The sequence below is a fragment of the Lytechinus variegatus genome, chromosome 15, assembly GCF_018143015.1.
Source record: "Lytechinus variegatus isolate NC3 chromosome 15, Lvar_3.0, whole genome shotgun sequence".
NCBI lineage: Eukaryota > Metazoa > Echinodermata > Echinoidea > Temnopleuroida > Toxopneustidae > Lytechinus > Lytechinus variegatus.
Window position 1 is genome coordinate 24,596,027 of NC_054754.1, and position 13,319 is coordinate 24,609,345.

Here is a 13,319-nt window from a genome sequence, read left to right on the forward strand (position 1 = left end):
GGACGCACTGTATATACAGTGCGTATCAAAAAAAAGTTTACACTTAGAAAAAATCCTGTAAAATTATATATTTGTAATATTCCGACGATTTTTCCACATTTTAGCATTGGTACAGATCCATATAAGCAAATGACGATATAACTGTCGAAAAATATTTCCGCTTGAGTGAGCACCACTTACTTTTGAAAAGTTGGTAAAAAATGATTTGCGCAGAACTTTGAAATAGTTATGCGAATAAAAGTAGACCTTAATCATGAAGAACACGTGGAAATTAGCAAGTAAAATTAATACGAAGATATCTTTTACCTTTTTAAACTTGTTTCCTTGCCCAAAACACTTCGAAGAGTGCAATGCGCCCCATCCCACTCCCCCACACACCGAGTCCTTCATGACGATATTTGCTTTACACTGAGCTGTGATTTACGTGAAATGGCTTAGGCTTGAATTTCATTTTGTTAATCATTGCCAAGCTTGGGAAAAGTGTGGAGAAACAAGTATTAAATGAAAATGAAATGTAAATCAACTTTAAATGATAAAAACTTAGTGAAAAATGCTGGAGATGTCTGGTATAAACTTTTGTTCAGATTCAGTTATGTCCTCAGATCCAGCTTGCACAAAAATGGTAAAGGTTGTGCTTACTAAGTGTTGAAATCTCAAATTTGGGCGGCAAATTGTTACAAAATGCTTGAATGTATCCGTTTTATTTCAATTGGCTAAAAGTGCTCGGGAAATTTATGAGAAATGCTTCGCAGGGTAAGTTTGATTTAGCCCTTTCCCCTTGACACAGCGTGAAAACAAGCATTTCTGCGCAAACAGATTTCTGCGAGCTTTACTAAAATGGACAGTGCTCACTCAGGTGTAACATTCTGTCAAATCTTTTACCTTCATTGGATAGATGAGACCCAAACCCATAATTATATGTGAAAAAATTACCCACATGTTGTATATTTTTCAATTCCCAGGGCTTTTTCAAAGTGTAAACTTTTTTTTGATACGCACTGTATAAAGACTGAACAATTATTGTATCATTTACATTTAACGTATCACATTGATCAGGGGCACATCCAGGATTTTCCAAGGGGGGGGGGCACATTTTCCTGAAAAATGACATGCAAAAAAGTTTTCCGCCTACTAACTCGTAAAAATAATAAATAGCAAGCAGAAAAGGGTCTCGCTTTAAAAAGGGGGCACACTTGAGTTAGCATATTTGCTAAGATTTGAATAATTACCTCTCAAGGGGGGCCCACGGGCCAGCTGTGCCCCATGGATCCGCCAGTGACATCACTGGCGGATCTATTCATCATGATCCATCATGATATGGAAATTAAAAAAAAAAAAACTTTATTACAGAATGTTCAGTTATTTTTTTTTAATCCAGTTTAAATTATGAAAGTAGTTCGACGTAGACCCGAACTTGTTCGTTTCAGAGGGTTAGTGGCTGCACACATTGGTGTTTACATTTTAAAAATCGTTGGGTTTGTATGTAAAGCGTTGTTCTGCTTACGAGCTTAAGATCCTTTCATCATGCAGTCACTAATTGAAATCATTTTGGCAAGAAAATGATTGAGTTTAGATCTTAAATGACGAAAAACAACATAATATTTAATCAGTTTTTATAGCCCATTTCGTCGACAAGAGTCCGGTCATGGATGATAATCATAATGTAGCCTTTATCATCTTTACCTCTGCCATTTTTACCTCTGCCATTTTTACCTCTGCCATTTTTACCTCTGCCATTTTTACCTCTGCCATTTTTACCTCTGCCAATTTTACCTCTGCCATTTTTTACCTCTGCCATTTTTACCTCTGCCATTTTTACCTCTGCCATTTTTACCTCTGCCATTATTACCTCTGCCATTTTTACCTCTGCCATTTTTACCTTTGCCATTATTACCTCTGCCATTTTTACCTCTGCCATTTTTACCTCTGCCATTTTTACCTCTGCCATTATTACCTCTGCCATTTTTACCTCTGCCATTTTTACCTCTGCCATTATTACCTCTGCCATTTTTACCTCTGCCATTTTTACCTCTGCCATTATTACCTCTGCCATTTTTACCTCTGCCATTTTTACCTCTGCCATTTTTACCTCTGCCATTATTACCTCTGCCATTATTACCTCTGCCATTTTTACCTCTGCCATTTTTACCTTTGCCATTTTTACCTCTGCCATTTTTACCTCTGCCATTTTTACCTCTGCCATTATTACCTTTGCCATTATTACCTCTGCCATTTTTACCTCTGCCATTTTTACCTCTGCCATTTTTACCTCTGCCATTATTACCTCTGCCATTTTTACCTCTGCCATTTTTACCTCTGCCATTATTACCTCTGCCATTTTTACCTCTGCCATTTTTACCTCTGCCATTATTACCTCTGCCATTTTTACCTCTGCCATTTTTACCTCTGCCATTTTTACCTCTGCCATTATTACCTCTGCCATTATTACCTCTGCCATTTTTACCTCTGCCATTTTTACCTTTGCCATTTTTACCTCTGCCATTTTTACCTCTGCCATTTTTACCTCTGCCATTATTACCTCTGCCATTTTTACCTGGCACCCTTTATATAAACGAGCTTAGTCCTCATCCTCAGTATTTGAGCGATCCTTGTTCAAATGAAGAGTACGGAGCCTTCAAAGTGCTATCGACTTGACGATCGATACTTTATCTTGCAATGTCGACATAATAACCTTATTATGTCGACATGGCGAGATACGTTATCTTGCTAAGTTGACTTATAAAAAACTATATGTCAGCTCAGATATTTGGACTCTCGCCGGGCCTTGGACACTACATATCTTGCCATGTCGGCACATAGCTATTTATAAGTCGACTTGGGAAGATAAAATATCTCGCTATGTTGACATTTAACGTTTTATAAGTCGTCATGTTGACATATAACTTTTTATAAGTCGAATTGGTGAAATAACCGTATCTCGCCATGTCGACATAATAAGGTTATTATGTCGATATGGCAAGATAAAATATCTCGACAAGTCGTCAAGTCGATGGTACTTTAAAGGCTCCGTAGAAGAGCACAGTATGTTGACAGTGTGTTCACATTAGCGATTACGGTGTGAAGAAAATTCATCGTAGACACCTATAGAGATGCGAATGTCTACAGCAGAAAGTGCACATAGTGGGTATAGGCCTACGATCCATACTTGTTAAAGTGCTAGAATCTAACAATGTGAAGGCAATTACACACTGTGGAGTGTGGACTCCTTTACAAGGTGAATGTTCATGTGTTTTCACAAAATTAACTATGTGACGATATCACTCGCACTGTTAATGTAATAGAATTCAATAGTGTGAAGATGAATCCATACTTTGGAGATGTAATGTGGATTTTTACAATGTATTCACAAAGCGGACTATAATGAGAAGATGCGATACGCACTGTTAAAATGCTCACGTTGAACATTACCTCTTATAGATTTTCGAATTGCCTCCTAGCCTGTCGGTACTTTGGTAAAATGACACACGCTTATACATGAAATTAGGTTGAATTTTCATCAAATGCATTTGAAATGATATAGTTGAAATTATCCATTCAATTCCATTTAATGCACTGTATTTATATAATCATATTGTAGTTATCCAGTATTATTGTTTAAGGCTTTGCATTGTTTTTATCATTTCGAAATAATTCAGAAGAAATCATACTTATGAAAAATAATGAGTTTATTTGATGAACGCAAACCCATGTTGATCTATCGAATTCTATAATTCTATAAGTTCTCTTTAGATCTAATTAAAATGAATTGTATGTATTCATACTATAAAACATGAACAATTGAAAGTGAAAAGCAAAACGATCGGATTGAATCGAATTGAACTGGATACTTCACACTTTGCATAATTATGTTTATCGACACTGTTTAAGGAAAAAAGACGTAATTGGAGGTAAAAATGCCTCACCTGAAAATTTTCTGCACACGCTTCCACTTGGACTTGGTAAAGATTCCATTTATCCCCGATCCCAGCGTCTTCACCAAGGTCAACCACTGTCATGAGGTTGTAGTTCCGGTCGTTTGATGGTGTATACTGGAACACCTTAAGCGTTCCCATATCCACACCGAAGACATAATACCACATCGAAAAGGTGCAACGTCGGGCAGCCATCCTATAGGTGGGGCTACGGATAATGGCTTTCTGGCTAACCTCGCTCTTGAGGTCGTCAACGTATAAGAAGTGCCCTGCCAAAATCGGAATGATATTCCAGAATATATTGTAATGATTAAAACCCCACCTCCAACAAAAAAAGTTTTGAGCTTAACAACGTTTAGAGTTAAATGGTGGATTTCATTTGGGCCTAATTGCTTCCAATTAGTCTACTCCTTTAATCTTTGGGTTACAAGTAGGCTACTTTTCTTCCAAATTAAATAATCTCTCGCTTTCAATAATACTTCTTAATCCTGTGGATCGTGGTGAAACGCAAAGGTATATTAAAGGATGCCTAAATGTCATTAAATTCGTTTTCTCTCAAAGACCAAATAGGGACATACCATATAGTCTCTACATTCTCTCATTTTTTCCATTTTCGTCACCGTTCTTCTTCTCCTTCTTTCTTTCTTTCTTTCTTTCTTCTTCTTCTTTTTCATCTTCTCCTTCTTCTTCTTCCACTTCTTCTCCTCCTTCTTTATCTCCTCCTCTTTCTTCTTCTCCTCTCTGTTTCTTATCCTCATCATTCGTCTCCTTCCGTTTTTCTTTTTCCTTTTTCCTCCTCACTCTTCTTCATTTATTTTTCCTCTTTTCTTTATCTTCCCTTTTCTTCAACCTCATTCTCAATCAAATGAAACACATCAAGTTCAACTTGCACCCGCCCCTAGAACCACCCCTGTACTTCTGACATCTTCTACCCCAAAGTGCTATATTGCTATTCAAAAAATGACGCCTTGAATACATCCATAACAGATAAAGAATTTGTGATTAATGTGCCAATTAAGTTTAATGTGTTTCTTTGTGCAGTTGTAATAAACCGTGTACTTTGATAATGACAGCACATTGCATAGTTCGCTGACTCTTAACATGTGTAATATAAATATTCAGCCTTATCATGCGGTGAAAATGACACTGCATGGTGTGCAAATAGCAATAGAATCATGTTGACTTTACAGTATTATCACTGAACTAATTAGTCTACACTTGTTATGGATTGCGAGTTGCAAAAGCAATTTCTGCATTTTGGTACATAGTATTATATATCCTACTGGTATGAATCGTACCCCCCCCCCCCCAAAAAAAAAATAATAATAATAATAAACAAGGAATTGAGACTAAAAATATATGAGAATATGAATTCGATGTTGAAAATCTTTCTTGCAGTGTACATTATCATTGAATATGGAAGGACATCATCATTATCATCATCGTCGTCGCAATCACCACCACCACCATCATCATCATCATCCTCCTCACCATCTTCATCATTATCATTTTTGTCGTCATCATCAAGATCCTTTATTAGCCACCCATCAACATCACCACCACTACTACCACCACCACCACAACAATCACCATCATCATCATCATCATCCCCATCACCATCACCACCACCATCATCTTCATCATCATCCCCATCGCCATCATCATCATCATCATTATCATCATCATCACCACCATCACCACCACATCATTATCATCGGTGTCATCGCTTCATTAAATTACGTACCGTTGACGCTATTTCGGGTGTGATCAGCTCCAGGACCGAAATATCCCTCGGGTTCATCATTCTTAAACATTGTCCAGTTTAGATCCTGATCATAATCATGGTACCAAAGACACAGACCGTCCTCAAAATCACATGTCGAAGCTACAATAGATTTGGGGTAGACAGGAGAAAAAAAATAAGGTGAGAGGTAAGGAAGAGAGAGAGAGGGGGAGGGGGAATAAATATCAAATACATACATATAAATGTTATGAAATCGAAGAACATATAAAGGAACATTTTTAAGTGAGTTACGGGACCGTGGGGACCATGTTTATAAATGAGGGGGGGAAAGTCGTTCAACCTTCATAGCATTGCATGGTATCGGTGAAACCTTAAAAAAAAAGAATATGTAAAATTGGAATTGCGGGTGGAATTGACACTAGTCTTTAACATCAATATCAGTACCAGAGGTACTTCTAAACGTACTAGGCATGTATGGTATCAATAAAATGCCAATGGCGTGTTCCTTTGTATTCAAGTAATGTTCAGTTATAAAGTTTAACAGTCTCTGGATACTTCAATACTCGTATTTTCCATTTTGGCGTTTCACAGAGGCCTCTTTGCGGACCTTTGCAATTCAGCTTTTAAAGTAATCTCGATAATTCTGTCAATGTTCTTCCACCTGATGCAATGCTAAGTTGAGGGGGAAAAACATATGTGTTATTTATTGAACATCATAAACCAATATTATGTATGATTCACCATTAATTCGTAATATTCAATTTGTCCAACTCTGGACACTTACGTTAATTTCTAGAGATATATTTAAGGGTCTCTTATGAAAGTGGGCGGTACTTACGACATGTGCTTTCATCACTGCTGTCTGAACAGTCTTCCCGGAAATCGCACACGTTCTCATCGTCAATTACCTCCCCATTGTCACACGTGAAGCTTTGTACTGGAGATCAAAAGAAGGAAAATTTCTGAATATGAAAATTACGAATAGCACATGAAGACCCTTAAAGGAGGTACTTCAGGCTGAAAATAATATGATTTTAACAGATTAAAATCATACAAAACTCTAAGATATTGATCAAAATCAGACAAAGAATAACATTTAAAGATTTGCATAATGCTAGTGAAACAGTTGTAGGTATGTCTTCATTAATATTCAATGAGCAAGCTGATGATGTCATATCCCAACTTGCTCTTTTGTATTTCATTATGTGAAATAGGTATTTTTTCAAACATTTTATTTTAAGAACCAAAAATATTAACTAATTTAGTGCTGCAACTTATTTCATTACAAGGCAGACATAGGCCCTATCATTCATACATGTATGAAAAAATAATGATTTCATGTAATAACATAAGGAACAAGAAAAGTAGGAATGTAAAATCCTTAGCCCAGCTAATGAATATTCATCACGATGTGCACAACTGTTTTCACAATATGATTGACAAACTTTAAAAATCGATAACATCGCTATTTGTCATCAGATTTTGATGACATTTTCAGTATTGTGCTGTGTGAATTTTGCTCTATATATTTAGATATAAACATTTGCAGCCGGAGCATTCATTTAAGTATAGGTTATACCACGCAATCGAACTAAGCCATCCTTCATTTTCTTTTAAATGATTTTTAAGGCGATTTCTTCTTATGACTAATCATTTTCAATTGATAAAAATCCAGCTTTTTCATTTAAATTATTCATTAAAAAACGAATACAACATAATACTGCGAATACAACAGAACAACGAATACAACAGTTCGTTACTTTCAGTACAGGCTTCTCAATATGATACTTTATAAAGATCTTGTAAGATTTAGAATAATTCTTAATACCAATTGCTCATTTAGTGGAAGAGAAGTTGAGGATATTGTGCATTTCTTTTTAACATGACCAGATTGATTTGGAATCGTCTGATTGGTTAAAGTAACTCGCAGAGTTCTCTTTAGTACATGTTTTGTTTGGTTTTATTGAAAAGAGAAACGATGCTTTAAACTGTGTAATCATTTGGACTAAACAACAGTTTATCTATTTCTTTCAAGGTGATTAAGCAACAGATTAGAAAAAGTTACATAAGTGAAAGGCACGCCAGCATACTTGCCAATAAAACTGATGATATATTTGATAAAAATGGCTATATTTTGAGAGATTGTCATGATTGTAATCGATTGATCGTTTTAGTAAGGTCCTGTTTCTTTTCCCAAACCCTAATTCTTATATGATTCCTTTATTATTTATCCTGTTTAGGATCTTCTAAGTTTTAATGTACATATACTACAAGAGTTTTAATACAGCTCTGTACGATTTCTTTGTATGCCTTTCGTTGATATTAATTGATTATTATCCATGTTGTATGCAACTCTTTGTACAAATATGTTTATGGAATTGATTTTGTTGACAATTTAATGACCATTCGGGGGTCAATAAAAAGATCTTTAAAAAAAAAAGATTCATAAAAAAAATCAGGAGCGTCCTCTGGTTTGTTCCTTATCATTATTTACAGTATGTCCAGAAGGCTAAACCATGGGTTCCAGTTCATGAAAGTAAGGTGTATTATAATTTATACCATCCATTTGTACCTACCATCGGATCAGTGATTCTGATTGGGTATTAAATGGATGGTCCGGGCTGAAAATATTTATCTTAATACATAGAGTAGAATTCATTGAGCAAAATGTCGAAAATTTCATCAAAATCGGATAACAAATAATAAAGTTATTGAAGTTTAAAGTTTAGCAATATTTTGCGAAAACAGTCGTCATGAATCTTCATTAGGTGGGCTGATGATGTCCCATCTCCACTTTCCGTTTTCTTATGTTATTACATAAAATCATAATTTTTCATTATTTCATAATTGTGTGAATAATGTGTCTCCCTTATAATGAAATAGGTTGCAGCATTAAATATATAATGCACCTAATCAGTTGTCAATCAATTTTTTCTAGTTCTTGGGGAACAACTTTAATAAACCTAATTTCATATAATAAGATACAAAAGAAAAAGTGGAGATGTGACATCGTCAACCCACCTAACGAATATTCATGACGACTGTTTTCACAAAATATTGCTATACTTTAAAATTCAATAACTTTATCATCTGTTATCCGATTTTGATGAAATTTTCGGCATTTTGCTCAGTGAATTCTACTCTATGTATTAAACTGTAAATACTTTCAGCCCAAACCATCCCTTTAAGCATTGCTATGTATACAATACCCTTTGGATGGTAAAATTACCATAATATTAATGTTTCTATAAAACGAGATCCTCGTTATGTCAGATCCTTTGATATCATTAAATTACAGGCGTACAAAAAGAAAACAAGGGCGGCGCAAGGATATTTTGATTGGGGAGACAACCTAAGGATGACGCCATATTTTCTCACCCTTTATTACAGACTTACACAAACAACATATTTTCTTGTTTATATTTTTCTTCCAACGTTCTTGCTTTTCCTTGTTTCTCTGTTTTCTCTCCTTCCTTCTTTTTTTTCACTACTTGAAAACTCATGGGGAGGCAGCCACCCCTGCTCCCTATGTGAATTGGTATCTGCATACACACCGATGATCCAATAAAGTAGCAATTTCATGCGAAACATATTTTTAGAAATCATAGATGAGCCTTTATATTAATAAAAAAAGAAATTAGAGGCTGTAAAAAATTGCCACATAAAATACTCGATCTTCATTCAGTGGCTGTAAAAAAAAAATTATGACGTGAAATTAAAGCTTGCTCAAGATTGAACACCCCCCCCCAAAAAAAGATGAACAAACATACACAAAACATATCTCGAATTCTTAACTAACATTATGAAAAATTGAAGGAGTGCTCTACATCTCATAAGCGAGCACAATATCCTGGGCTCCGTGGCATGAAGCTTAGCTATTGATCGTACGACTGGTTTCTGTGATTAATAACATTGAATATCATGAATGATCATTCGTAAAAACAAACCCAACGATAAAGCACTAGACTTTATGTTACGAGACCCACGGCCTATTTAAAATCCCCTCGACATTCTCATTAAGATCCAAATTAAGATTTCTCATAATACTTTAGTTTGAAAAGTGTGCAGCATTAATTTTTGACCTCTAATTATGATTAAGATATAGAATCCATTGTTCACATTTTATCATCACCAAGTCACATACATCAGGTCTAATGTGTTCAGGTTTCTAATTGTATTTATAAGAAAACAATAAATTATAATTAGCAAAAGACAACGCTTCATACCCTGTCTCTTTTTCCTCATCTTCTTCTTCTCCTCCTTCTTCTTTATCTTCTCCTTCTCTCTCTCCTTCTTCGCTTCTCCTCCTCCTTTTTTCTATATACTTCTCCTCATTTTCCTCCTCCTCTTTTTCTTCTTCTATTTATCTTCCACCTCCTCCTTCTATCTTCTCCTCCTCTTCTCCCCCTTCTCATCCTTTTCTTTCTCTTTCTACTCCTTCTTCTCCTCCTCCCCTCTTCTTTTTCTTCTCCTCTTCCCCTCTTCTTTTTCTTCTTCTTCTTCTTAGTCTCCTTCTCTTTCTTCTTCTTCTCCTTTTTTTTTGCTTCTTCTTCTCCTCCTCATTTTCTTCTTCTTCTACTTATCTTCCTCCTCCTTCTTCTTCTCCGAAGTTTTTCTTGTCCTTCTTCTTCTTCTCCTCCTCCTTTCTTCTTTTATACTTATCTTCCTCCTCCTTCTTCTTCTCCGAAGTTTTTCTTGTCCTTCTTCTTCTCCTCCTCCTCCTTTCCTTCTTCTTCTATTAATCTCCCTCCTCCTTTGTATATTCTCGTCCTCTTCTCTTCCTTCTCCTTCTTTTCTTTCTCCTTCTATTTCTCATTCTTCTTCTTCTCCTCCTCCTTTTACTTCTTCTTCTTCTTCTTATTTCTTCTATTTTTATTACTTTACCTCCTTCTCCTTCATGTCCTCCCCTCTTCTTCTTCTCCTCCTCCTTTTCCTCTACCTATCCTCCTCCTCCTTCTTCTTTATCTTCTTCTCTTTCTCATTCTTCGCTTCTCCTCTTCCTTTTTCTATACTTCTCCTCATTTTTTCTTTTTCTTCTTCTTCTCCCCCTCTTCTCCACCTGCTTCTCCTTTTCCTCCTTCTCTTCCTCCTTCTCTTTCTTCTTCTTGTTTTTTCTTCTCTCTACCTCCTCCTTCTACTATACTTCCCCTAATTTTCCTCCTCTTCCTTCTTATCTTCTCGTCCTCTTCTCCTCCTTTTCCTTCTTTTCTTTCTCCTTCTTCTTCTCCTCCTCTTCCTTCTTCTTCTTAATTCTTCTATTTAATTTCCTTTCCCTCCTTCTTCTTCATGTCCTTCCCTCTTCTTTTTTCTTCTTCTCCTCCTCCTCTTCTCTCCCCTCGTCCTCCTATTCCCTTCTCCTCCTCTTCTTCTTCCTCCTCCTTCTTCTTCTCCTTCTTTATCTTCTTCTCCTTCTTCTTCTCCTCCTCCTCTTCCTTCTTCTTGTTTTTTCTTCTCCCTCTTCTATATTTCTCCCAATTTTTCTCCTCCTCGTCCTTTTATTGTTCTTCTACTTTTTATTCGCCCCCGCCCCCATCTTCTCCTTCATGTCTTCCCTTCCTAATGAAATCAGTTTAGTTGACTTTTTCTAATTTAACCCTAATAAAAATATGACAATATTTTATGTAGACAAATTCAATGGAATGTAAAGCATATAATATTTCATGGTAGAAATTCTGAGGGCATTGGGACTAAACGAAAATTAGCTAGGCTAATGTATGATTAAAGTCATGCCTCCATATGCTTTTTATTTAAAAAATTGAGTTGAAAACAGAAAAAATGGTACCCAATAAGATAATAAATCTTTCTGCTGATAAAGAAAATTAGACTTACCACAAGTAATGAAAAGTACAGTAACCAAAACTGATAAAAACAACTTTCTATTCTCCACCTCCATTATTAACGTCTAGTATTTTCAGGTAAATTTTCTTGTTATATTCACCAAGGAAACACAATATCTTCTGGATGTATATCGGTAAATGACTTAACTAGTTTACAATAATTATCTAGACGTGGATTCCGACATACTCCAGGCATCAAAGTTTTGTTTAATTAATATCAGTGTGCACTGTTTGTTTGATCAGATAATCATAGTTATCATTTAAGGAGCGCAAACTTTGGTAGCTAATACTGCAGATATTTCTATAAATATATACTGGAGGAACGAAGAATATAATCAAGATTACATCCAATCGAAGTTAATCGTTTTCACTTTCAATGAAATTCTAATTTTGTGATAGTATTAAAAAAATGATATATATTTCACATTTTCCAATCCATACATGTAACTTATCTCCTCTTCTATCTTGGTCATCACTTGGAGAGGGGGGGGGGGGGGTTGCAGAGCCCAAAGTCCCACTTATCTAGAAGCTAGTGTTGCTGTTAATCCAAACTGTAACGAGGCTATCTGCACATTCCATTACAAATATCATTTTATTCCGTGAATTGTGAAGAAAATCTTCATAATCAACGATTCATTATCATATAAGCAAATAAATATTTTATTTTTTCAATTTGAAAATAAATTTTGATGTAATGTTACGCTTTTCTCCAGCTCTTCTCTCGCTGCCGATCCCACCAGTCTGTTTGTTGTTTATGTGTGCCCGAAGGCGGCGGGGGGGGGGGGGTGTTTACGTCTGGGACCGACCTTTAACGTTACCATCTGAAAGACTCGAACCATCTTGACACCGTTCCCTTTTAACGGGGGGTGTCATTAAGCCTCTTCAGACGATATTTTTTCGCTTCCAAATACACACACAACCAATCAGAAGCAAGGATGTTAAAATAAGAAGAAAAAAAGTTTTGTGAATACCCTGCATACACCTTTAGACTTTATAATCACACAAATCAAATATCAACATACCTGAAGAGTTGATAGGAAACTGAAGGTGATCGAACGTTCTCAAATGTCAAAATTTATCACAAACTTGGATTTTTGTAATAAAGATGTCGAAATTTTTGCTCGCTCGCGCAACTTCTTATATTTATTTCACGAGATACCCATATCTATCGAGCCCCCTCAAAATTGTTGGCTCCTTACGCCACTGCTTTTTATATCGTGTCATATATTGTCAGATGGGGTCCGTTGCAGAAAGAGTTGCGTTTAAACGCAAGTCACAACATCAATCGCAAGTCCCAAATGCGCGCTGTTGATTGGTTGAAAATCAAATTGCGCATGATTTTTAGAGTTGTGATTGATTACAACTCTTCCAGCAACGGGCCCCTGACCTTTGATGTTTTAATCACTTTGTGTAATTGTTGTCGCTTTGTGTGTTTTCATATTTGGTCTATACTTCGTCTGATCACCCTCTAAAAAGTTTACGCACTATTTGGTAAACTTGGGTAACTATGCATTTTCGTTGTGTAAAATATCGCTAGACACCCAAAGTGTTAAAACTGATTCCTAAAACAGTCAGGTTACTGCATGCGAGAAAGTGACATTGAACATGACCGTTGTGATTTTGGACTGGAGATTATCTACCATCTAATTTACATGAACAAGATTAAACCTGATCACTCAAACAGTTCTACAGTTGATTACGAGCACAAGACAATTCCATGTATATGAATTCTGTGACCTTTGATCGTGATTTTCCCTAACACTTAAAAGATCATTGTCACCCCCACATGCATACTTGGATAAAGTT

The 13,319-nt window shown here is 35.9% G+C and overlaps 1 protein-coding gene across 1 annotated transcript in view; it reads right to left on the reverse strand.

Annotated features, from left to right (window-relative positions):
- The window catches only part of LOC121428417 (MAM and LDL-receptor class A domain-containing protein 2-like), a 36,917-nt gene extending 32,790 nt beyond the window's left edge, over positions 1-4,127 (reverse strand). The window contains exon 1 of the mRNA XM_041625016.1: positions 3,924-4,127. Within this exon, the coding sequence (XP_041480950.1) occupies positions 3,924-4,127 (204 nt within the window). The remainder of the gene's footprint in view (positions 1-3,923) is intronic.
- Positions 4,128-13,319: the final 9,192 nt, after the last annotated feature.